The sequence below is a fragment of the Macaca fascicularis genome, chromosome 1, assembly GCF_037993035.2.
Source record: "Macaca fascicularis isolate 582-1 chromosome 1, T2T-MFA8v1.1".
NCBI lineage: Eukaryota > Metazoa > Chordata > Mammalia > Primates > Cercopithecidae > Macaca > Macaca fascicularis.
The window spans coordinates 114676053-114699838 of record NC_088375.1 but is presented as its reverse complement, the minus strand read 5'-3'; the positions used below and the strand labels follow the sequence as shown (position 1 = coordinate 114699838).

The 23786-nt window shown below is 50.6% G+C and overlaps 1 protein-coding gene across 2 annotated transcripts in view; it reads left to right on the top strand.

The window, feature by feature from the left end:
• The window catches only part of PHGDH (phosphoglycerate dehydrogenase), a 30289-nt gene extending 9478 nt beyond the window's left edge, over nt 1–20811 (top strand). For both annotated transcript variants that reach the window (XM_005542145.4, XM_005542147.4), the window contains exons 3-12: nt 1899–1964; nt 5349–5403; nt 5502–5600; nt 12743–12875; nt 13513–13661; nt 15306–15458; nt 16976–17108; nt 18350–18480; nt 19396–19633; nt 20477–20811. In XM_005542145.4, the coding sequence (XP_005542202.3) occupies nt 1899–1964; nt 5349–5403; nt 5502–5600; nt 12743–12875; nt 13513–13661; nt 15306–15458; nt 16976–17108; nt 18350–18480; nt 19396–19633; nt 20477–20631 (1312 nt within the window). In that variant the 3' untranslated portion in view covers nt 20632–20811. The remainder of the gene's footprint in view (nt 1–1898; nt 1965–5348; nt 5404–5501; nt 5601–12742; nt 12876–13512; nt 13662–15305; nt 15459–16975; nt 17109–18349; nt 18481–19395; nt 19634–20476) is intronic.
• Nucleotides 20812–23786: the final 2975 nt, after the last annotated feature.

Genomic DNA, 23786 nt, shown 5'->3' with positions numbered 1-23786 from the left:
ACAGCATAGTGATTCCAAGGTTTTTGGAAGGCAGCTGTGCTCACCACTACGTCACTAATACCATCAGGGGCTTCCAGAGTTTTTGAAATTGAGAGTCCCTGCGTAATCTCAAAATGTTTCACGGACCCACTCCATGCGCAGTGCTTGCACCTCTGCGACCTGGTTCAGGAATCGGAAGGTCAGTGAATTTATCTGCATTTCCTGCTCCCATCCAGCCCCCCCTGCCTCTATTAATGCTGTTTGTGGCAGGTTTTTGTCAGCTCTACTTTACTGTGCTTGTACAGAGGCACAACCTTTGCTAGTAGACTAGTGACTAGAATCCTTGTCCTCTCCACTTCCCTGCCACCTTCTGGAGCTAAGACACTAGTTTCTCTTTCAGTGCTCTAGGGCAAGAGGAGAAGGGTCCCCTTTAAAGCTGTTTCAGCAAAAGCAAGGGGCAGAGGTCATCAGCACGCCAGTGCTGTACTGTACCTGTTCTGTCACTTAGATGGTATGGCAAGGCCATCCGCAGGCTTCTTCGTCCTTAAGACTTTTCTCTTCTCCTGTGGACTTCATTGTCCTTAAGACCTTTCCCCTCCCCTGCGCTGCACTTCCCCCTGTAGGGCAGAGGTTAATTGGTCACCTGACTGAGGTCAATATTCAACAGTAGAAATGTTAAACGGTAACCCATCCCACATTCTTGCCTTGGACCCAGAGGCAGCCAGGCCCCAGCCTCTGCGCCTCTGCTTGCTCCCCCATACAGCCTGTCTGCTGTGGGAGGATGAGAAACCAGGTGGTTTTGCAGACAGATGACTCTGAGAGTCCCTTTATCTTATACAGGATCTCCTGACTTTTTCTTCTTGTAACCTTATTAACCTTCGTTCCAGAGATGAAAAAGACAGACTCAGTAGGGGAATAATCAGGGTGAACACGTATATGAAATTCTTTCAAAAACTTAAAAAGCCTTTGAGAAAAGAAAAATAGTTTTGTGGGTTGCCACCTCTATTCTTTTTTCTATAAAATGGGCAGAGTCTGCACTGCCCTGTGACTTAGGGTATGAGGAGGCTTTCTCAGTTCAGAACTTGTAGAGAGATAGAAAGAGTAGTCAGACAGGCGGAGATTACTAATAAAAGCTAGGGTGGGGCTGGGTGTGGGGGCTCACACCTGTAATCCCAGTACTTTGGAAGGCCAAGGTGGGAGGATCACTTGGGCCCAGAAGTTCGAAACCCAGCCTGGGCAACAAAGTGAGACCCGCCCCCATCTCTACAAAAATACAAAAAAAAAAAAAAAAATAGCTAGGTATGTTGGCACCAGCCTGTAGTCTCAGCTACTAAGAAGGCTGAGCTGGAAGGATCGCTTGAGCCCTGGGAAGTCAAGACTGCAGTGAGCTGTGATCATGCCAGTGCACTCCAGCCTGGGTGACAGAGCGAGGCCCTGTCCAAAAAAAAAAAAAAAAAAAAAGGTTGGGTAACTTGATGAAGATATGCAGGCAATGGGCTGAGCCCTGAATTTGAGAGACTCGGCCTTGGTAAGATCAATGGTAAGAGCAGCAGGGAATTTGTGCTTTCTGGAGGCAAGTAAATCCTGAAATAGGAGAAAGAAAAGGGCTGAACCACACGCAAATCTGATCATATAAGACACTTCTCTGCCTTGGGAGAAGTGAGTGTTTGGGTAGAGAGAAGCCAGATATGTTTCTCTAATGGAGGTCCCTCTGCAGGGAAACATAAACCCAGGGAAAGGGGGTTTCTTTCCAGCCCTTTGCTTAGGGCAAGAGTACATCAGAGAGCTCTGGACAGTGGCGTGGTCAGCTCATGAAGCAGGAGAGAACGAGCACAGCCTGCACTCAAGGCTTTCTCTTGGGGCAGGAGTGGGAATACTGGGTCTGTGCCTATTGATGTCCCCCTTTTTTTTATTTTTAGCACCCCCAATGGGAACAGCCTCAGTGCCGCAGAACTCACTTGTGGGATGATCATGTGTCTGGCCAGGTAAGTCCCTGACTTCTCAGCAAAGCTAGTCTCTCCGATCTGCCAATTATTACCATTTGCCAAGCAAACGGACCCAGAAAAACTTAGAAACATTTCATCTCAGCGACATGCGGACTGCTGAGAAGGTGACATGCAGACTGCAAAGAACCTTTAAGACCATGAGGTCCTCTATTCAACATTCATTACACAGGTTCCCTAGTGCACAAAGGTGCACTTCTCTTTACTCGTGTTCTATTCTCCACGCGGCAGACACTCTGCCTTCTCTAGCCTCCAACTCTTGCAAATGTTCTCCGTACCCTGCTGCCTGGAGATAACAAGGAAGGATGCTCCAGGCAGCAGGGTATGGACAACTTCTAGGTACCCTCTGCTTACTTTTCAAGATTAAGCTTCAGTGTTAATTTATCCAAGAAGCTCTCTGGCTTCCCCAGCTAGACCATGTCCCTCTCTGATTCCCCTGGCCCTCAGGGCTTATCTCTGCCACTGCCCTTACAAATCTGTATTGTCATAGACTGGAATAAGAACCTGCTTCAGGGTCCCTGTGTGTTCCTGTGGGTTCATAACACAATGGAACTCAAATGGGCAAGACTCTTGCTCTTCTAGCAGGAGTCCCAGGCCTCTTGAGTGGATGGGGCAGCCTAGAAATCAAATGGATATGGCACAGAATGTACTTGAGTCTCAGTATGTCGTTTAGTAATTTGGCAAAACTGATTGCATGGAGCACTTCTGTTGAACGGGCAATTCAAGCATTTATGTGGTCAAGGGGAAGAACCAGCCTCCCACTAAAGAGGGGAGGAAGCTATTCTAGGTCCCTTTGAAGCTCCATGGATTCCCACCACCAGGGGACATAGGCATCAAGCACTCCTTTTTTCTCTCCCTGGTCCTGAAACTTTCCGGGACCAAGAAATTACCCTTCCCACGGCAAGACCTGCTTTCCCTCCTGCTGGAGGAGGATCTGGAGGAGTTTACCTCTGCTCTAACTCCCCCACAGTTTCCATCTGAGCTGTCTGGTATTCACTGATATTCACTGGTAGGTGAAGGGAGGCAGTGCAGGGAAAGGAGAAACAGGGATAGCTTACACAGCAGTAGGGTCTCAGCCTAGAAGGGGCTCCCAAGCTGGCAGCCTGGTTCTGCCAGAACATCTAGGCTGAGCGTCTCTCCCCCTGGAGAAGTATAGAAGCCTGGTGCCCTGGTTTCACTGATTACCTTCAGTGATTTTTTTTTTTTTTTTGAGTAAGGGAAAAGATCTCAATGTGGCTTTCTAATTAATTACCTCACTTTTTTTCTGGAGTTGGAAGGAAAGGATTGGGAGCCAGCAATACTTTCCCTCCTTTTCCAGGACGAGCTTTGTTTAAAGGAATCGGTGAAGCGCTGTGGTTTAAAAGAAGCTCCCCATTGTCAACGGCTTCCCATGCCCTCACTCATCAAAGATGCATCAAAACTAGGAAATGCGCACACCCTATTGGGAAGGAATACGTTCGTTTCATCAGGCTGTTCCTAGCAGAGGGGACTGTAGGAGAGAGTGGATGCTATATGTAGACCGTACAGGGTTGGGCAATGTGGGTGGAGAGCAGGCGTGGCCGGGCCCCACAGTGGGGACTTTGAGCTGATGGAGGAGGCTCCTGAGGTGCAGAAGAACAGCACACAGAAAAGAAGGAAGGAGAGAATCAACAAATGTAGGTTTCACCATTTTTGCCTGCTTTACCGTCTCTTCCTCTAGTAAGTCAGGCCAGCAACCATTTAATTGTTGTGAGGCCCCTCGTCCACATTAGAGTCCTCTCCAGTCTGGCCTGATAAGGATTCCAAAGTGTTGAAACCTGGAGAGGCTCCATGATCAGCTGGGGGCAGCAGCCAGAGAAAGGGTTTAGGGACTTCTCGTGTTCTGTGGTGTCGCGTGCATCCATCTTAGATAGCACTGTGGAGTGTGGTGGGAAGAAAACAGAATGTGAGGGAGAGGAGAGAGGGGCCAGGCAGGGGCTCTGTCTCACTAGGTCAAAGGCATTTTATCAGGCAAGCTTTCCCAAGAAGTGAACAGTTCCTCAAGGCAAGTCCCTGTCCTTATTACCCGCCTGGTGGGTCAGAGCAGTGAGGTGAATGCAGCTTGTCCCCCATGTGGCTTGGTACTGAAGTTCTTCTGAGTTTACCCATAAGATGGTGCGCCTCTGTGGTTGAGGAGGACAGACTCCACCTTCAGCCTTACCCTCAGAGGGAGATCGATGTCCTAGTGATGTGTAGAGCTGAGAGAATGTTTTTGTGTTAGAAGTTAGTGAAGTGAAAGCACAGAAGTAGCGTCTTGAGATTTCTCTTTTCGCATGCTCGCTCACTCCGAGGTTTTTGGCAGGAGGTTAAAGGCCTACATTTAAGTACTCAGGAGGCTGGCCGTGCTGGGCTTGACTTTGCTGGCTTTGAATCTGTTCAAGTGCCTCCAGTTGGGTGATCTGGGGTGAGTTGTTTAACGCCCAGTGCCTCCCTCCGTGCAGCTGTGAATATTAGAGGAGTTAATGTGTGTCTAAACATTTATTTTAGGATGTCTAAAATAGAGAAAGTGCTCCTTAAACATTGTTCCTCATTTCTTCCTTGTTGGCCTCCAGAGATGTGTTGATGACCCATGCCCACAGGACACATATCGCCCTTTCACCTCTAACGTTGCCCTAATTGCCACTTCCTCTGTCTCCTCCAGAAAACACAGACTTCCATCTGAACTAATAGGAGGAGACAGGCTGTGAAGCATGTGTGTGTGTGTGTGTGTGTGTGTGTGTGTATGTGTTTTGGTGGTGGTGGGACAGGAAAGTGGTGTGGATGTTTAAAAATGTTGGGACCACACGTTCAGGACAGAATAGAAGTGTCTAAGCTTTGGCATCCACCCACCCACTCCAGACTCGTCTAAGGCCCTCGGAGTTAAGAAACTCTCAAGGAAGCATAGGTCATTAGGTGTCCTCTTCATAATAATAGAAGACGTCATAGGTTATGGTGCTGGATGAGATTGGAAGATGAAAATAATTCCTTAAGCTTCTGGAGTACTCGATGTCATCAGAGTTGCCCAGTACCCCACTCAGTTATCCCTACAGACCCCGGAGGATTGGCAATCGCTTAAAGGAAAAAACTCATTCTGATTGATGCCTCAGTGGCTGAGGTGGAATCCGTACCTCCTCCCAGACGCCTGGCTGGTCACAGAAATCCCAGGCTTTCTAAGTCAGATCTTGCCAAGGGTTTCTCTCTTCTGTTTTCCCTTTACCCTACATCAGTGTTCCTGAATCTGAACCCCCAGACCCAGTTCTTGGGGGAGTGGCTGTTACGGGCAGTGACTGCGCAAACCTGTTGTTGTGTCTCCTTCCTGGGCTGGCGGGAGTCCAGGTGGACCCTCTGAACCTGTGTCTATCCTTGCAGGCAGATTCCCCAGGCAACGGCTTCGATGAAGGATGGCAAATGGGAGCGGAAGAAGGTGAGCAGCGGCCTTGACTCGCCCCACCTGGGCTCAGGGCCCAGGGTCCACTCATGTTGCTGACTTCAGCTTCTTTCCTTTTGCCTGTTTGGTTGCAGTTCATGGGAACAGAGCTGAATGGAAAGACCCTGGGAATTCTGGGCCTGGGCAGGATTGGGAGAGAGGTGGCTACCCGGATGCAGTCCTTTGGGATGAAGGTAGGATGTTGCTGGAACCCTGTGATGTGGGACTTTCTGCAGCAATTTTGGGAAAGGCAGCATGTCTGGGCAGAAGTCAGAAGCTTTGTTCTAGGAAGGTCTGACCCTCCCTTGGAGCCCCCATCTAAATAAACGTTAAAGCCAAGGAGGGAGCGAACACTGGCCTGCTAATCTGGACTCAAAAGCTGGGAATACTTGGTGGGGGTCCTTTAGCTCTCTGGTGAATGAATAGCCAGCCCTGAGTCCCGGTGAGCCAGATGTTGATAGCTGTTTTGAGACCTTGGTTCTTGTCTTCTTAGTTTAAAAGAATTTAAACAAGAGATGCAGTGCAGCATTGAGGAGTTTATTGCAAAGGAAAAAGAATATTTTGAAAGTTCAGTGCAGAGCAGACAGTACACCTTGAGAGAGAGAGAGAATTTAGGGTGGGCTGCTCATAAGAATGAGGTAGTGTTGATTATTGCTGGAGAAACTCCCTTTATGGGAGTTTTACGTGATTATTCATAAGGAGGTGGGAAGAGCTGTTACTAGGAAGCATGTTTCGGGTGGTCCTCTGGGTGCACATGAGTACTAGCTGTACATGCTTGTTCATTCGGCGCATGTCTTATCAGCATCTTAAATCTCCACCCAGGAGTGTGTTTTTTACTATTAGAATGAGCAGGGGTCAGTTTGAGGACAGGAAAAATCAAAGTGCACAGGCTGTCTAGATGGGAAGTTCCCTACTGAAGACAGCTTTGCTTGAATGAGCTCAGTTATAATATGAATTCCAAGGCTTATTGTGTTGACTGTAGGATCACCAAGGTTGCTGCACTTCCGTGATTACCTATCCTACATCACAGGCAGGGTGTTTGTGTCCTGCCCGTCCTTTCTTTCCTTCCTGGTTTTGTTGTGTCTGCTTTCCTGTGATAATTTAGAAAACAGGAACAGGTTTATGGCCTCACAGTAGAGATTACATCCATTGTCCATCTGTCCTTCCAGTTTCCCTCCATATTTCAGAAAAGATTTAAAAATGCTTGTATGTACACTGTGATATGATTGTAGAGTCTATGGTGGCTGGAAGACCTCACACCTGTCTCAGAAATCACACCTGACTCCTGTCTTCCCCCAGGCCTCTTCCTTTTCCTACTCTGGGAGCTCAGTAGGCTTCTGGCTAAGGGAGGGTTGCAGTTGCTAGCAGTACCATCCACGTGGGCTAATCCTGCAGCCCCTGCAAATGAGAGAGGCAGTTCAGCTAAGAGAGGGGATCTGCAGGGCTTCCCAGATAGGCCAAAGAGATGAACCCACTAAGGCTGCTATCGGACATCTCTCTGTTCGCTTTCTGTTTTAGGGAATTACAGGGATTATGGGGTCAAATGGCAGCCACGGAGTCTTTATTTAAACATTAGGAAATTCGTTTTGACAACCAGATCATGTCAGATCTAGAAAAGTGTACATAGAACTGCTATGGAGCTCTCGTCTCCCTTTTTCTACATCCCTCCTACCTTCTTAGAGTTAGAAGGGATCTTAACAGATTAACCTTTAATTTTACACTGACATCTAGAATTTGTAAGCTTATGCCTAATGACTCATAGCAAATGGACAGTAGCCTAGAGCCTGGTGCACATCGCATTGTACACATTGAATGTTATCCCCTCTCTCCTGCCTCCACTCCCCACCTTATTCATTTAAGTCAGCAAGATATGTTTCCTAAGCCTCTGCACTGAGAAGGGCCAGGTGTATTCTTGACCCCTGGACTCCTGAGAGAGGCAGATGTAGCCCAGCAGGATCATTGATCATGTAAACAAACCACAGCCTTGCCCTCTGTGCAGGGATGGTGGGATGCCATCAGCCACAAAGAGCACTCCCTCCTCCATCCTCTTTTGTAAGAGATCAAGGGTCAAGGTTTAGCCCATGGAGAATTTTGATCTAAAAGGCAGAGGTCAGGGGTTAAGTAAAACTGAGAGCACTCATAGCCAAATGGGTGAGCATTTCATTGATGAAACAGTAACTTGGAGACAGGCTCCAAACCAGTGGCCGTTCCAAGGCTCCTGCCCCCTTCCCCAGGGGGTCCTCTTCCCCATGACTCCTCTTCCCGGGCCTTCCTTCTCCGTGGCACCACTACACATCAAATTCCTGGCTCAGCAACATTCTTCATCATGGAGACTTCGGCAGTGACTTAAACCAAACGAAAAGCCCCACCTCATTCCTGAATGATTGAGGTGATAGGTAAGCTTGTCTGTCCATCTGGCACTGCCCAACTCTCTACCCTGGGCTGCTTCCGAGAGGTGCAGGGGTATCTGGGACCTTGAGCATCAGTGTCAGGAAATGTCTGACACCTCTCAGGCATGTGTTTGATTGAAAGAGATGTCTAAGGCTTGCTTATTTCAGTGTTAATCTGTGCCTCAGGGCAGGTGACCCACTGAATGTTTAATTCCCATTCCCAGCACGGTGTGGAGGGTGCCGGTGCCTTCGCTTTGCATTTCTTCTGTCCAGATGTCTCTGGAGGGTCATTCTTAACTGTCTTGCTTCCAGAACATGCTCTTTGTAAAGCCCGGAAACATGGCTGGGATCATTCTGCCTCCCACTTCAGCGCCTCCGGGGCTGCCTGGACCTCATCATTCCGGAGGGTCTAAGTGGCCTCTCCTCATGCTCAGCTGCTTACCTCGACCACGTCATTATCATACTTTTGAGTCTGGATGAATTTTGTCTCAGGGCGGAGAGCTCACCAGTTCTAGTGATCTTGGAGAACAAGATTTTCTAAAGGGAAAGGAAGATTCTTGAACACATTGTGAAAGAGACCTATAAGCATCCAGACAGGAAAAGAGGATAGTGTTTATTAAACACAAGTTATTTCAAACTAACCTCATTCTGCCTTTGGAAACCATTATTAAACTGGTAAGGTATGGAAATCCGTAGGTGTCATATACCTGGACTATTTAAAATTATATTTTAATCGTGTAATAAAGGAATGCATTCTCATATAAATTAAAACATAGACAAGGCTATACTTGATTACCACCTGAACGGTAAACATCAGTTTAGCATGTCATCCCGGACTTTTCTATGCATTTGCACAGAATGCGTACAGTTCCATGCCTGTGGAAGGATTCTATGGCTGCAAAGAATAGAATATTGTTTGGTGATGTTAAGGAAAAAAAACATGTTTATCTCAGAACAACTAAATCTAGCATGTTTTTAAACAGTTGTGTGGAATTTTGTTGCGCAGATAAATTGCTTTTTATTTGGCCAGTCTCTCAATCATGGGCATTTAGCTTGTTTATAGATGTGGACTTCAGTAAGACATCTTTCATGATTCCCTCGGGGTTCAGGTGGAGCCCCTTGAGCTTGGTGCTATTAAAGGGATTAGTGCTTGGTGCTTTGTGGAATGGGCCACCTCAGTTTGGAGGGAGATTGTATGCGATAGTGCCAGGCTCTGCCTTGCCCACCGTTCTCATCAACAGCTTGAACCACGTGTCATTTGTGGATGGCAGGAAGCAAGGAGAGGTAGTTAATACTTAAGGGTGCAGAATCAGGTCCGAAAAGACCTGTGAAGGCTAGAATGGGTGGGCACTCTCACAGGAAATTTAGCTAGAATGCACTTCTGCACCCTACTTGTGGGTCCAAAAAGCAGCTAGACAAGTTTGAGGTGTAGAAGCACTTGTCAAAAGCTTTTCTAGGGGAGCAGGACTTTGGTTTACAAAAGAGCAGTGTGGTTATCAGCGGCATAGCTGATAGAAAAGGTAACCTGACATTTGGCAGCATTAAAAGAAGTATGGCTCCCGGAGCAAGGGAGGTGACGTTCCTCACACTCTGGCCTGATCAGCCTGCAGCCTGCCTGTGGTCTGAGTCATACAGGTCTTACGCTCTAGACCGTTCTGTCTGCATGAGACTTTTTCTCAGTAGTGTTGCTGAATAATAGGTCGTGACCTCAGAGACGCAACTCATTCATGCTGGTGTGTTCCTTAGAATGTGTTAAGAGGCACAAACCAATCAAGAAGCGAGCCTTGTGCTTTCTTATCAAGGTTTTTGAAGAGGGAACAGACAAGCATCTCTTTAACAGTTTCTTTGTAGCCAGCATTGTGATGAATCCAGCTTTAGCCCAGAGGGATGGATGTTGAACCTGAGGCACCAGTTATCACAGATTCTTTCAGGTCCAGCTAATGTTTGCTGAGGTCTGCTGTGTCAGTTCCTGTGCTTGAAATGACTCTGCGGGGTCAGAATTATTATCCCAGGGTTATAGATAAAGAAACTGAGGCCCAGGAAGGTTCTATGATATGCTGAAGATAATGCGACTACTAACTGCTGAATTCTGGCTCAGCCTTCCAGGCTGGCGTTCTTTGCTCAGTACCACTTGACTTTATTCTTGATCCATTGTAGGTAAACAGTCGCTGTGCCATGCCAGTATGCTTAGCTATTCCAAGGACAGACACTCTCAGGATAGGCAGTTCCTATCTCAGTGTGTTACCTGGAATGCTTACTGCCCAGAGCAGTGATTCTCAAACTCAGAGCCTCAGGTTCTGGCAAGGTGCCTTCAGGACACAGGTGGGAGCCAGGAGGGGCCCAGGGAGACAGCAGGTGGTGGCACTTTGAGCCTTCACCTCTGCAGCTTTGAATTGACCTGTTTGTATATTTGGGTCTCTGTTTAAGATTTCATTGCCCTGGTAGGGAGGGTTCCCATGCTAAACTGAAAATTCAGCTATGGGGCAGAGAGAGCAGGTGACGGTGAGGGTTCTTCTTCAGAGCCTCTTTAACTGGGAGGCCTCCTTGCCCTCCTCTTTGCTCTGCTAAGCCAGCAAGGCCCTGCAGCCAGCATACCAGCCTCTCAGGGCTGCCTTCTGTGGCCTCAGGCAGGTAGGAGCCACCAGCTGCCCTGGAGTCCTGCTTAGAATATGAGGCTTCCTCTGTTGCCTCAACATCAGGAGTCTGGCCTGGGGCTGGGATTGAGGTGAGGGGACTCCTTCATGTTTCTCCCCAAGGCTTCTCTCTGGGAGTAGTCTTTGAATCGTGTGTACCCAGAGGTGCTCCAATGTCTGTATATTAGGACATCTGACCCTTTCCAGCACACATCAGGACCCTGGCAGGCACGTGTGTCCTGGGCCTGTTGTCACCCTTTCCATCCCCTCAACATTGTCTCCTAGTATCAGAACCCCAACCCCCAGCTGAGTTCACCTCTTCTCTGTCCTGGTTATCTCAAGTGGAAAATGAGAACAGAGGTTTGCTCAGCCAGATTCCTTCCCTGCAGTCATCTGCAGATAAATGAGATACTCTCTGTGAAAGAAGGAAGCTGGGTCAGTGCTTCGCTGACCACTGAGGAAGATGCTCACCTGCTCCTCTCCCCAGGCCCCTCCCTCCAGCCCCAGGCACCTGTCTGTGGAGGAGGTCAGGCTCAGCCTGCAGCGTCCTTCCTCCTGCCAGCCCCCAGGTCGTTCTTGGCTCCTGAGCATGGAGTAGACGTCAGTCAGCCTGGACCTTGTGATCTCTATTGGTGCTCCCTTCCTCTCCCCGCTCCATATGAGAAAAAAAATATACATCTGGATTAGAGATGAACAGGGCCATTGTTCGGGCGGGCCTCAGGACCAGCAGACAAAGAAGACTTGTGACAATGATGGCAGGGGATGGCAGGGATCCCGTCTCCTCCCCTGGACACTGTCTCCTCCCACCAGAAATGAGTAGCTTAGAGCTGAGGGGAGCCGCAGTGTCTGAAAAAGACCACCAGCGTTCTGAGCTGGAGGTTGGTGTGGGGCCACTTGCCTTTCCTTATTCCACAAGGCTAATGATGAAGAAAAGGATCCAGAGGCTTCACCTTAATCATACCATTTTAGCTTCTGCCTTATAATTACTGAATTTGAAGTCCTCTTTCCTATTATGTTCTTTTTTATTTTATTTTATTATTTTTTTTTTTTCTGAGACATCTTGTTCTATCACCCAGGCTAGAGTGCAGTGGCACAATCTTGGCTCACTGCAGCCTCAACCTCCTAAGCCCAAGTGATCCTCCTGCCTCAGCCTTCTGAGTGGCACAGGTGCGTGCCACCACACTTGGCTAATTTTTTAAAAATTTTTGTAGAGGTGGGATCTCACTATGTTGCCCCAGCTAGTCTCCGACTCCTGGGGTCAAATGATCCTCCTGCCTCAGCCTCCCGAAGTGCATGAGCCATAGCACCCAGCTTTCCCATTATGTTCTAAAGTATCTATTCTGTATCCCTAATTTCAAAAGTAATTTATGAATAATGTAGTAGAGAACTTAAAACCACAGGAAAGTATAAAGGAGAAAAATAATTCCACTACCCAGAGACAACCGCTGTGAAAGTACTATGCTGTGTGTTCTTTGTTTTTGTCTAATCCTGGGCTCACTCTTTATATTCTCTCTTGGAGTTAAGGGGGATTTTTCTTCAAATAATTCCCAGTGATTGCACGTGAGAGTGAGGGATGGCTGCAATGATCCGCCCAGCTCCTTCATTTAGGATTGACGACCCAGGTCCAGGGGAACTGACCTGTACCTTTCCACACAGTGGGCAGTGACTGGGGGAGGACACAGGCCAGGCTTCCTGGTTTAGAGGACATGCAGTCTCACTCCCGCTCCGGGTCCTGCCTTGTACCCCTGTTGCCCTCCTCCTTCACCTCTGCTCACTTTGTTTTAGTACCTGATGCACCTGTCTGTTTTCTGGACTGGACCCTCCAGCTGCAGCTGCCATTTCTCCTCCTCCCTTTCCTGGCTGTCCACTCCCCACATGACTGCCCTCCCTCCCTCAGGGCTCCCCGCTTTCTAAGGACTTCCAAGCTCCAACTTGTCCAGACGTACATGCGCTATTGTTGCATCTGTGTGTGGTCAGAGCATGGAGGCAGACGCACCTTCTTTTGAGCTCTGGTTGTGCCCCTCCTCACTGTGGAAGCCCTGCTTCCCTCAGCTCTCAAGCAGACAAGAACAGTCCCAGCATCATTGTGTTGTCATGAGAATTAATTAAGCTCAGCATGGTACTTAGTATATTGCAGATGGTGCTTAGTATATGGAGCATGGTACTTAGTGTATGGTAAATTAACTGGAGAATTAATTAAGCTGAGCATGGTACTTAATATATGGTAAATGCTCAAAAAATGTTTGCCATTCTTAATAATAACACTACTAATAATTAAGAATGGCACTCTCCCTCTCTCTTGCTTCCTACCAGACTATAGGGTATGACCCCATCATTTCCCCAGAGGTCTCGGCCTCCTTTGGTGTTCAGCAGCTGCCCCTGGAGGAGATCTGGCCTCTCTGTGATTTCATCACGGTGCACACTCCTCTCCTGCCCTCCACGACAGGTAGGTGTGTCCTTACATTGTGGATTGGTCACAGAAGCCACAGACCAGTTAACAAATGGGCCCTCCATCTGGGCCTTCTCCACACAGTGGTAATGAGCTGCGGGGAGAGGTCCACCTGGGTCCTGCAGAGCCTGATGCTTTGTTAGACACCCCTGCATCGGATAGGGGAGAGTGAGCCAGCTAGAAGTGCTTGGGGTCTTGACAGCCTGCCCTTCCTACTCCCAAATGAACCCGCCATGCTGGCTGACCCCCTTGTTTTCCCCAAATCATGGCATAAGACCACCACTTCTTGTCTTTGCTTCTGTCAAGCCCTTCCTGAGCACAGGGATGACCAGTGACCCCCATGGATGCTTTCTGCAGCCCCTACAGGGCTTTCTGATTCCCAGACCCACTTGAAACGGTAATATCTCAAGAATTTCTAAGATGTTTCTAAACTGAGTCTGGCCCAGATCCATAACAGGGACTCCTGCCCCAGAGCATCTGAGGAGGAAGAGATGAGAGCAAAGAAGCTGCCATCCTACAGGAGAGAGGCTCTGAGAAAGAGCTGGCTCGAGGAAAGGGACGACCTCTGGCAGCCAGGGATGAGCGTGGGGATCCTGGTGCTGCCCCAGCAGGAAGATGCTTCGCTTTCTTCCAGGCTTGCTGAATGACAACACCTTTGCCCAGTGCAAGAAGGGGGTGCGTGTGGTGAACTGTGCCCGTGGAGGGATTGTGGACGAAGGCGCCCTGCTCCGGGCCCTGCAGTCTGGCCAGTGTGCCGGGGCTGCACTGGACGTGTTTACGGAAGTAAGTGCCTGGCAGCCTCAGAGTCAGGAGGAGGGGAGAGAGAGGGAGCAGAGAGGCCCATGGCAGGGAAAGCCTGGCGTTTTACAGAAGGCCTCTAGCTTATAGTCTCTTTCATCCATGGTAAACAGGTGAAAACGGTGTTGCCGAAAACACCCCTTTGTGGTTTGAGGAGTCCTTGCGGAGCCTCGTATGGAGGCAGCTATGTGGTTTTCTGCAAAACTCGGGTTTTAAAGGGGACCCAATTCCTGGTTCCAGGCTTCTCAGACTGCTAACATATTGACAAAGATAGAGCCGCAAATCAGTTCTGAGGTTGAGGGTCTGGAGCAGGGAGAGAGGGGGCTTTAGTTTATAGTTGAGGGACACTGATGGATATGCAGTCCCGTTGCCAAGATGTCCTTTTCAGTGTCCATGGGCACTCCTTTTTCCTTCTTCTCTTCCTGGGTGGACAGAAGCCCGAGGATACTGGCAGTATTCCCCCAGGGTCCTCGGGGTGGGCTGCTCTCCCAGCAGGAGCAGAGGCTCGGCCTCATGCCAGATCCAGTAGGGAAGAGTGCATTTGCGCTTGAATCCTGTTGGCTCCTCTCCTGAAAGATCCTGCCCCCAACATTGGATCTTCCCCCGGTGAGGAAGGGGAAAGGGCATGGACTTTGGATTAGGTAGTTGTGGTTTGCAGGTTACTAGCTGTGTGTCCTTGGAAGGTCACTGGCCCTCTCTGAGCCCCTGTAGCACTCATTGTGTACTCCCAGCCCAGGGCACACAGTGCCTTTTGGTTTGTAACATTGGTCATCTTTCTCAACTCTTAGATCATAAGCTCCCTGAAGGCAGGGCAAGCCTTGTCCATCTTTGTATCACCATCCTCCCTAATATAGCATCTCCTCCTGCTCTCTTCAGCATCCTTGTACCATTTCCTGGTGGTACAGGACTCACAGGGTTACATGGTTACATGTGGCCAGGCCTCACAGGGTTAAATGGTCAAAATTCAATGGGACCAACAGAGCTGAGGAGAATGGCCAGAAGATGCCTAAATAACATTCCCAGGGGCAATCTTCTCAGTGAGCAGAAAGGTGGAAAAGACCCTGGAGGGTGGGGTGGAGGTGCCACAGATGGACAACCTGTTCTGATGAGAGCCAAGATGCAGTTACCTGCGTGGAGTGTCTTGGAAGAGCAGGACACTGTGCTACAAGTCCAGCAACGCACATCGACAGCAAGTGCTGCATGGATGCGGGGGGGTGAGTTTCAGGGAAAAGCCCAGTAACAACAACAGTAGCTCCCATGGGTTGACAACCTCCCATGTTAAACGTGCATAATCCCCACAGTAATGTTATGAGGGAGATAGGATCAACCCATTTCACAGACAAAGAAACTGAAGCTTAGATCAAGGTTCACCCCCAAGGCACCTAGGTGGTTAAGTGGTGAAGGTGAGATTTGAATCTGGTTCACACTTTCTGCTCTGTCCACTCTGCTGAGATGGAACATTCATGAGGAAACCCAGTATTGAGTCCAGTGGCCACCCTGACAAAACAGAAGTGGAAGGCACCGGCACTCCTGACTGCCTTCCCTCCAACCTTCCCTGTTCCCTGGGGTGGTCCAAGAGGGTGTGACAAGTCCGTGGCAGCCAGCCTAGAGGCATCTCTTTCTGGACAGGAGCCACCACGGGACCGGGCCTTGGTGGACCATGAGAATGTCATCAGCTGTCCCCACCTGGGTGCCAGCACCAAGGAGGCGCAGAGCCGCTGTGGGGAGGAGATAGCTGTGCAGTTCGTGGACATGGTGAAGGGGAAATCTCTCGCGGGGGTTGTAAGTATCACCACCTGGGGCTGGGGGCCAGGAGTCAGAGGAAGGAGAGGAAGGCAGACATCTTGTAGGGGCTGGTGGCAGCATGGGTGAACAGATTCAGCCCTGGGAGCTAAAGATAAGGGAAATCTGCTTGAGTCAGCACTCTCCGCAGTGGGTGGGCGGGAGCCTCCCGTCTCCAGCCTTGATAGCAGAGGCCTTGGCAGCAGAGAGCCCGGCTCAGGCCTGTTATATCGTAGTCTTGCTGCAGAGATTGTGGCCCTTCCCAGGCCCAGCCTCTAGAGAAAGGCTCCTTTGTTCTCCACATGCCTTGGGAATGAAGGAGTGCTGTTTAGGTGCCAGCTGGACGCAGCAGGTGGGGACGTGGTTGAGGGGGTGGCCTGTGTAGAAAATTTGCACCCTGTAAGCTCCCCAGACCCTGCCTTGACAGCCTGCCCTTCCTACTCCCAAATGAACCCGCCATGCTGGCTGACCCCCTTGTTTTCCCCAAATCATGGCATAAGACCACCACTTCTTGTCTTTGCTTCTGTCAAGCCCTTCCTGACATGTGCGTCTCCTACGAGCTTAACCTGACCTACACTTCAAGTCCTGCCTCATTCATTCAGTCTGTGGATATTCCTTAAGTTTCACTGGGTACCAGACGTTGTCATAGCTCTTGGGAGACGCAGGTGCATGAGGGAGGCATAGCTCTCCTTCCAGGGGCTTGCTGCCTCCTTTTGAAGTCTTGCTTGGCCTTTCCAGCCCCTTCTCAATTCTGAGAACCACTTTCTTTCTTGTTATTAAGGTTCAGTCCCATGGGGTGTTTGTTTGTTTGTTTTCTTTTGTTTTGTTTTGCTTTTTCCTAATCTTCCTACTTAACCTAAATTCTAAGCTCCCTGAGGACAGAAAAACGTGACGCAAGCCTCTCTGCAGTTTGTGTGGGTGGGCCCAGGCCATGGAGTCAGAGTCAGGGAAATGGGCTGGGTGTTCTCAGCTGTCCTGGCTGACCCTCAGCTGGGCAATTTTTGCTGGTGAGGACAGCACTGTGGCAGGAGAGGCGGGGATTTTGGTTCTGTCCTCCCACCTCTGGATTGAGAGCCCAGCCCTCCAGGCCTCTCTGCCCCCTCCATCCTGAGGAAGCCCACACAGCAGAGAGGACAGAGGATGCGGACAGGTCGGAGTCTTTGCTGGCCTCCTCGCATGCTGCTGGTCCTAGCCCTGCTGACTTCCATGGACTCCCCCCGCCCCCACCGCCCCACCACTTCCATGGAGAGGGCTGGGGCGGACACAGTTCGGCGAAAGGAACCATTTTGAGTGGTTGTGGCCTTCTGTGTCCATTGCTGGCTCTACAGCTCCCCTCATCTGTAGGAACAAGTCCTTGTCCTGTTGTTAGTGACTGGTGGAAGTTGTCACCCACCAGGCACCAAGCATGAGTGACCCTATCTGTCTTTCTGGTGGAGCTGGGTCTTGGCGGCCAGATCTTGATTCAGGCTCTGCCATGCCTCTTCCAGACCACAGCCCCGCTCCTCCATTCTCTGCAGGTTAATGCCCAGGCGCTGACCAGTGCCTTCTCTCCACACACCAAGCCTTGGATTGGTCTGGCAGAAGCTCTGGGGACACTGATGCGAGCCTGGGCTGGGTCCCCCAAAGGGACCATCCAGGTGATAACACAGGGTGAGCTGGGGACCTTGCAGAGGGAGAGGAAGGAGGGCATGAGGGGGTGTGGGATCTGCCCTGCTGGGTGTATCTGCTACAGGACACAGGGTTAGTGAGAGGCAGTGGGGATGGCTTGGGCCCTGAGTATAGCTCCCTTACTACTGGTGGGAGGGTGGTAAAGGGAGGGGTAGAAAAAGTCATTGGAAAGATGTACTGAGTATTCATAAATCATGTTTATGTAGCATTTTTAAGACGTAGATATTTTGGGTACAAGAGAGACCTCTACAGGAGATAGAGTTTCGTGTGAGAGGGCGTAGGATAGCTGGAGGGAGGCCCTCATTAAGCAACAGGATGCTGGATTCTGGTTTTGGGCCCTGTCTCTTGCCTGCTGTGTGACTCTCCCTTCTGAGGCTTGGATTCTTCAGTTGTAAAGTGAGAGTTAGGGGCAGATGAACCGAAGGCGGGAGGACACTTTGTGCTCTGTGACTAACCAAGGTGGTCCCTTGGGCCGTCTGACAGCCCTTGAGGGTGTTTGCTCAGCTGTGGAGTGGGAATGAGAGCAGTGTCCTCTGTCCACCTCTCGGGCTGCTGAGCAGGCTGTGGTCCCCTTTGCAGTGGATCCAGTACTGTGCAGATGTGGTTGAGTGACCGAGGAGGGCTCCAGTTTCCTTAACCCTGTAGAAGTGTGTCTTTCTCCACGGACTGTTGGGCGTCTCACTCTTGGGGAGAGATTGCAGGGTGAGGGCAGCTAAACCCCAGGCATTGACAATACCAGGGAAGGGCAGAGCCAGGGGGTCCCCACTGGCCTGGGTGTCTGAGCCCTGAAGGCAACAAGGCTGGGAGCTGGGCAGCAGTTGCTTCAGTTGCTTCTTTCTGCTTCGATTTCCTGAGGCTGGCAAGGCTCTGAGTGTCAGGGAGGGGTAAGAGTAGGGAATTTGCCAGTGTCCCCTGGGAGAATAAGAGGTAGGCCAGGATGGCCAAGCCAGGTGCAGGGTTGGGGAGTGGAGTGGAGTTGGACTGAATTTTGGAGAGGAGTTTCTCAGGGTGGTTAAAACATCCTGGGTTTCCTGGCTTGGGCCCAGATTATGCCTCCTTTGAGCCCACTGAAGGGCAAGTGGACCTGCCTGGGGCAGGCTGCCCTTGGGGTCCCCAGGATAGCGAGGAGCCTATCGTCCAGAGCTAGGTGCCAGTGGCTTCCTGCCCCCCTCCTGTGGTGCTCAACAAACAGTGACCTCATGGTGGCTTCTCTCTGTCCCCAGGGACATCCCTGAAGAATGCTGGGAACTGCCTAAGCCCCGCAGTCATTGTCGGCCTCCTGAAAGAGGCTTCCAAGCAGGCGGATGTGAATTTGGTTAACGCCAAGCTGCTGGTGAAAGAGGCTGGCCTCGATGTGCGCCCCCCTCCCCGACGCTACCTCCCCATCCCTGTCAGCCCTAGTCTTCCCCACATTTCCAGAGCCCGTTCGCTGAGCGGAGGCCTAGGTGCCAGCCTTGCATCGGCCTGTCTACCTGTGAGGGGTAGCTGCAGTTTCTTCATCTGCAAAATGGAGACTGCCTGGCCCCGAGGGTTGCTAATGGCACTGCTCTGTGTATGAGTGCTGTGGGAACGGAGGCAGTAGCAGCGGCCCCATTTCACAGCCAAAGAAAATGACGAGCCAGTGTGTTTGCCTCTGCCCGACATGGCTGCCAGGCCGTGTTTGACTCTGCCTAACTCCCCTCAGGGCTCCTCATGCCGTAGTACCCGGGTTCTTGATTCACTTGCAAGCTCTGGGAGCAAGCAGCATGTCCTACTGTCTCGCACGGCTTCCTATTGGCGCCTTCCCCTCTGGTTCCCTGTTTAGATCAAAGTCTGTTTCAAAGCCTGTTGCTCAGCCAGTGGGAGCTGGCAGAAGGGATAGGCAGTAAAACTTCCACGTCCTCACCCCTCTGCTCCACTCCACTCCTGCATGCCAGTCATGCCACTGATGCTATGCAGGAAGCAGTGTCAGAGCAGGAGGGGCCAGAGTGGAGTCTCCTCACAGCCCTGCCTCCCTCCTTTTCTTTCCTCCCTATTTCCCTCCAAGCCTTCGCCTGTGCCTGGCAGACCTCTTTGCCCTCTCTTTAAGGAGATCATTGGCTGTTCCAGGAAGCTGATGCCGAAGGGCACACAGCTTGGCCCATTTGCCCCCTCCCTTCTGGTCCTGAATTACTGAGCACATTATCCAGGCTGGAGCCCTACATCCTACCAATGGGTGATTCGGCCAAGAGAGGAGGGTGGGCGTGGTGCAGCCAGGAGGAGTAACTGTCGCCTTGCCTTCTCCACACAGGTCACCACCTCTCACAGCCCCGCTGCACCAGGGGAGCAAGGCTTCGGGGAATGCCTCCTGGCCGTGGCCCTGGCAGGCGCCCCTTACCAGGCTGTGGGCTTGGTCCAGGGCACTACACCTGTACTGCAGGGGCTCAATGGAGCTGTCTTCAGGCCAGAAGTGCCTCTCCGCAGGGGCCTGACCCTGCTCCTATTCCGAACTCAGACCTCTGACCCTGCAATGCTGCCTACCATGATTGGTGAGGAGGGCCTTGTAGGGCTGGCTGGTGTCCTTGAGGCTGGGGTGGAGTCTGCCCTGGAATTGGACCCTACCCACCGTCCTTTAGCCCCTCTTCATGCCCCAGGGTGTCTCTGGATCTGCACCATACAGAGAGTTTGTCATGCCAGTTTCCAGAACATTCAGGGAGTGGATACTCAGTTCAAAGAGGGAAAGTGCCTTATCCAGGGTCATAGAGCAGCATGGCAGGGGTGGGGCCAGAGCCTCTATTCCTGCCCAGTTGTGGGTTTCCCAGCTCGCCGTGTTAAGCACACTGGACCTCCCTGTGGAGCCATAGCCCAGGAGTTCAGGGACATTGAGAGCAGGTTTCTTACTCCTGCCTGCTGGCCCCATGGCCGTCCCTGGTGGCCAGCCCAGCTGCAGCAAAGCCTACAAAGCTTCTAGCCATGGTGGGCATCTCGGACCTGCCCCAGTCCGCGGGGACTTGGGCTGTAGGCGTTTTGGAGCACATCCATGTTTGGCGGAGGGTGTGCCTTCAAACCCTGAAGGGCCTAATTTCACTATTCTTGCTGGCTGCCCAAGGGAACTTTCCTGCTTTTCTCCCTTGCTGTTGGCTGGATACAACTGGCAATCAGGAAGTCAAGAGCTACAGCTGATGGTCACGGTGTTCCCAGAGAGTCAGGAATATCCATGGAAGCTGGGCAGATGCCCTCTCGCTCTCCCATCTCAGCTCTTTGACTCTGAGACCATCGTCCCCTCATTGCACCTTTGGTCACAGAAGCTTAGAACTTCTGACTCTGCTCCCAATCCCTCGCTCCTTTTTCCCCTATGCCCTGTGCCATCCAGGAGTTTCTTCTATTTCCAGGCCTCCTGGCAGAGGCAGGCGTGCGGCTGCTGTCCTACCAGACATCACTGGTGTCAGATGGGGAGACCTGGCACGTCATGGGCATCTCCTCCTTGCTGCCCAGCCTGGAAGCTTGGAAGCCGCACGTGACCGAGGCCTTCCAGTTCCACTTCTAACCTTGGGGCTCACTCACCGGTCCCCGCCTCTGGGGCTTTTCTGAAGAAACCTACCCACTGTGATCAACAGGGAGAGAAGATCCACATTCTTGGGCTGAACACAGGCCTCTGACACTGCTTACACTGCACTCTGACCCTGTGGTACAGCAATAACTGTCTTAATAAAGAGCCAACCCCCAACTCCTCCTGCATCTTTGTGTGGTCATTATCCTAAAGAGCCACCAGAGGGCGTCCAAAGGCAGACGTAGGGTTTGGTTTAGACTGCGGGAGGGTAGTGGATGTGGGGGAAGACTGGGATGGGCAAATGGCTTGGTTGTGAGTTGCTTGAAGATGATCTCTCTCTTGTCTGTCTAAGGCTACTCAGAGGCACTTTTACACAGCTCAATGTATTTCCCAGTGCTACGGTATTTCAGATCCCTTCCATCTGGGAATGTACATGCACATTAATAAGTAAGATACAACACACAAGCCCAGCATTATGTACCAGGCACTGGGCTAGGTGCTTTACTTTAAGAGGAGAATTCAAACCTGACCCTTTTTCCATAGAAGTCTGGTGGGAGGGACAGAGCATGCAGAGGTCACTGGAAGCGGTGAGTGATGCTACAACAGAGGCGTATAGGAAATTCTCTTGAGTCCAGAGGAGGAAGTTATTTGAGCTAAGGATATTGGTATCTCGGGAGATGTTTAGAAGGATTTCATAAGGGAAGGAAAGTGTAAAATCATGGGGATATGAGAATATTTGGCAAGTTCACAAAGTAAGTTCAGTGTGGGTTGATGAACATGTCACTTTTTTTTGAAAGATTATTTTCATGAAAAATACAGCTAAACAGTACTCTACCCAAAAGATTCACTTCAGAGAGTTTTTTCCCCATTAATAAGGGATGATCCATTCTTAGTGTGTGCCCAGTAGTGTCTGTTTCTGAGATTCCTGGCCTGGCTAAGAAGGCTTGACATGGGGCAGTTGCTTGGCACTGGCAGGGGCGAGTCCAGCACTCTGGCCTCCTTCGTTTTGTGATGGAGCTAAGCGTCGGTAAGAACTCCAGCATTAAGGGCTGTGTTATCGTCTGCAGTGAGCTCAGAGGCGTTGTCCTTGCCGTAGCTAACTTTGAAGAGAATGGGCCTGGGTGTGAATGCCACCGTCAGCTTTGGAAGCTGTCTGACCATGAGTTCAGTGTTGGTATGAGGTGGTATCTCACCGTGGTTTTGATTTGCATTTCCCTGATGACTAAGTAAATAGGCCAGACACAAAAAGAAAATTATTACATGTACTCACTTATATGTGGAATCAAAAAAAAAAAAAAAGTCACATATATTGACATAGGCACTGGAAAAGCAGTTGAGGGGGGTGTCTAGGGAGATATAGATCAAAGAATGTAAAGTAGAAAATAGGCCGGGCGTGGTGGCTCAAGCCTGTAATCCCAGCACTTTGGGAGGCCGAGACGGGCGGATCACGAGGTCAGGAGATCGAGACCATCCTGGTTAACATGGTGAAACCCCATCTCTACTAAAAAATACAAAAAACTAGCTGGGCGAGGTGGCGGGCGCCTGTAGTCCCAGCTACTCAGGAGGCTGAGGCAGGAGAATGGCGTGAACCCGGGAGGCAGAGCTTGCAGTGAGCTGAGATCCGGCCACTGCACTCCAGCCTGGGCGACAGAGCGAGACTCCAGTCTCAAAAAAAAAAAAAAAAAAGAAAATACATAGGATGAGTAAGTCAAAAGATCTAATGTACAACATGAGGACTATAGTTAATAATATTGTATTGTACTGAGGATTTTTGCTAAATTAGTAGATTGCAGCTGCTTTTGCCATGATGGCAGTGGGGATGGGTAACTTTGTAAAATAATGAACATGCTAATTTGTTCCATTACAGTAACCATTTTACTACATATATGTATCTTACAACATCATGTTCTATCCCTCAAATATATACAATGAAATTTTTGAAAAACCCAGCTAGTGCTACAGGGAGGGTGCCATGGACTCCCTCGTGCTCTCTGTGGCATGTGGCATCTCTTCACTGCCCTTCACTGCACTCTGAACTTCTAGAGTAGAAGTTCATTCTTGTGCACACTGGCTGGGAAGCAGAAGGCTGGCTGTGAGCTCAGGGTGGAGGCAGGGCAAAAGCTGGGCCACACACAGAATCTACCCCAGCGTGCTGACTCCTGAAGGTGTGATCAGTGTGTCCCCCTAGAGCCTGCGCTTGTCTCTCAGTCAGTGGCGGGGCCATCCTTTCCATCAGTTTTAACATCACATGTTGAGTATTCCCGTTTGAATGAGTGTATCATAGCCCAATTCTTGCCCAATCTGCCATCCTCTCTCCTGCCCTAGGTCACCCTGCGTGAATTTTTGCCCACAGGCAAAGTCTTTATTTGCAGGATATCTGTAGACTTTAGGGTGAAAATGTTGACAGAGTCATTGGCAGCTCATTCCCTCGTGTGCTGACCTTACATGGGGGAGAGGGCTTTGTTCAGAGCAGGCAGGCATCAGTGTCCCAGAGCTGCCAGAGGAAGGCCTCGGGCTCAGTATAAAAGTTGGTGAATAAAGGAAGTTGGAGGGAGCCGGGGCCTCTGCACGTGCAATGGTGGCAAAAACTAAGGCCCTGCGGGTGAACCAGTGCTGATGCCCAGCTGGTGTGCGGGGTGTGGGCAGTGTCCATTCAGTTGGTCAGCCCTTGACAACCTGGTTGTCGAGTATGTTTAATATCCTATTTGTGCTCAAATGCTTCCCTAGTGGAGACAGGCCTGGCCTCTGATGCAGGACGTATGGGAAGTTCTGGTTGCTGAGGCTGACTGAGGCTGAGGGAGCCAGTTTCAGCACCAACACCCCACAGTGAGCTCCTGTGTGGATAGAAGGCTAGGCCCCAGGCCTCTTGTCTCCAGAGCTAAGATGAATGCTGGCTTTTCTCCCCTGCACACGGACACCGAAAGGCACATGTTGTTCTGCTAGGGATGCCAACCAGGTTGAGGGCCCCTAAACATCTTGCTGAGGAGGTGCAGGCAGCAGGAGGGAAGCAAAGAGAGGCTGGTAAGTGGTGGCCGCAGCTGGTGTGATGAGTAGAGTTTTGCAGGCACCTTGAGAGAGGCCTGGGAAGGCAGTCAGCTGATGCTGGATTCGCTGAACAAATTGGGGCTTATCCGGGATTTGTTGTGGCATGA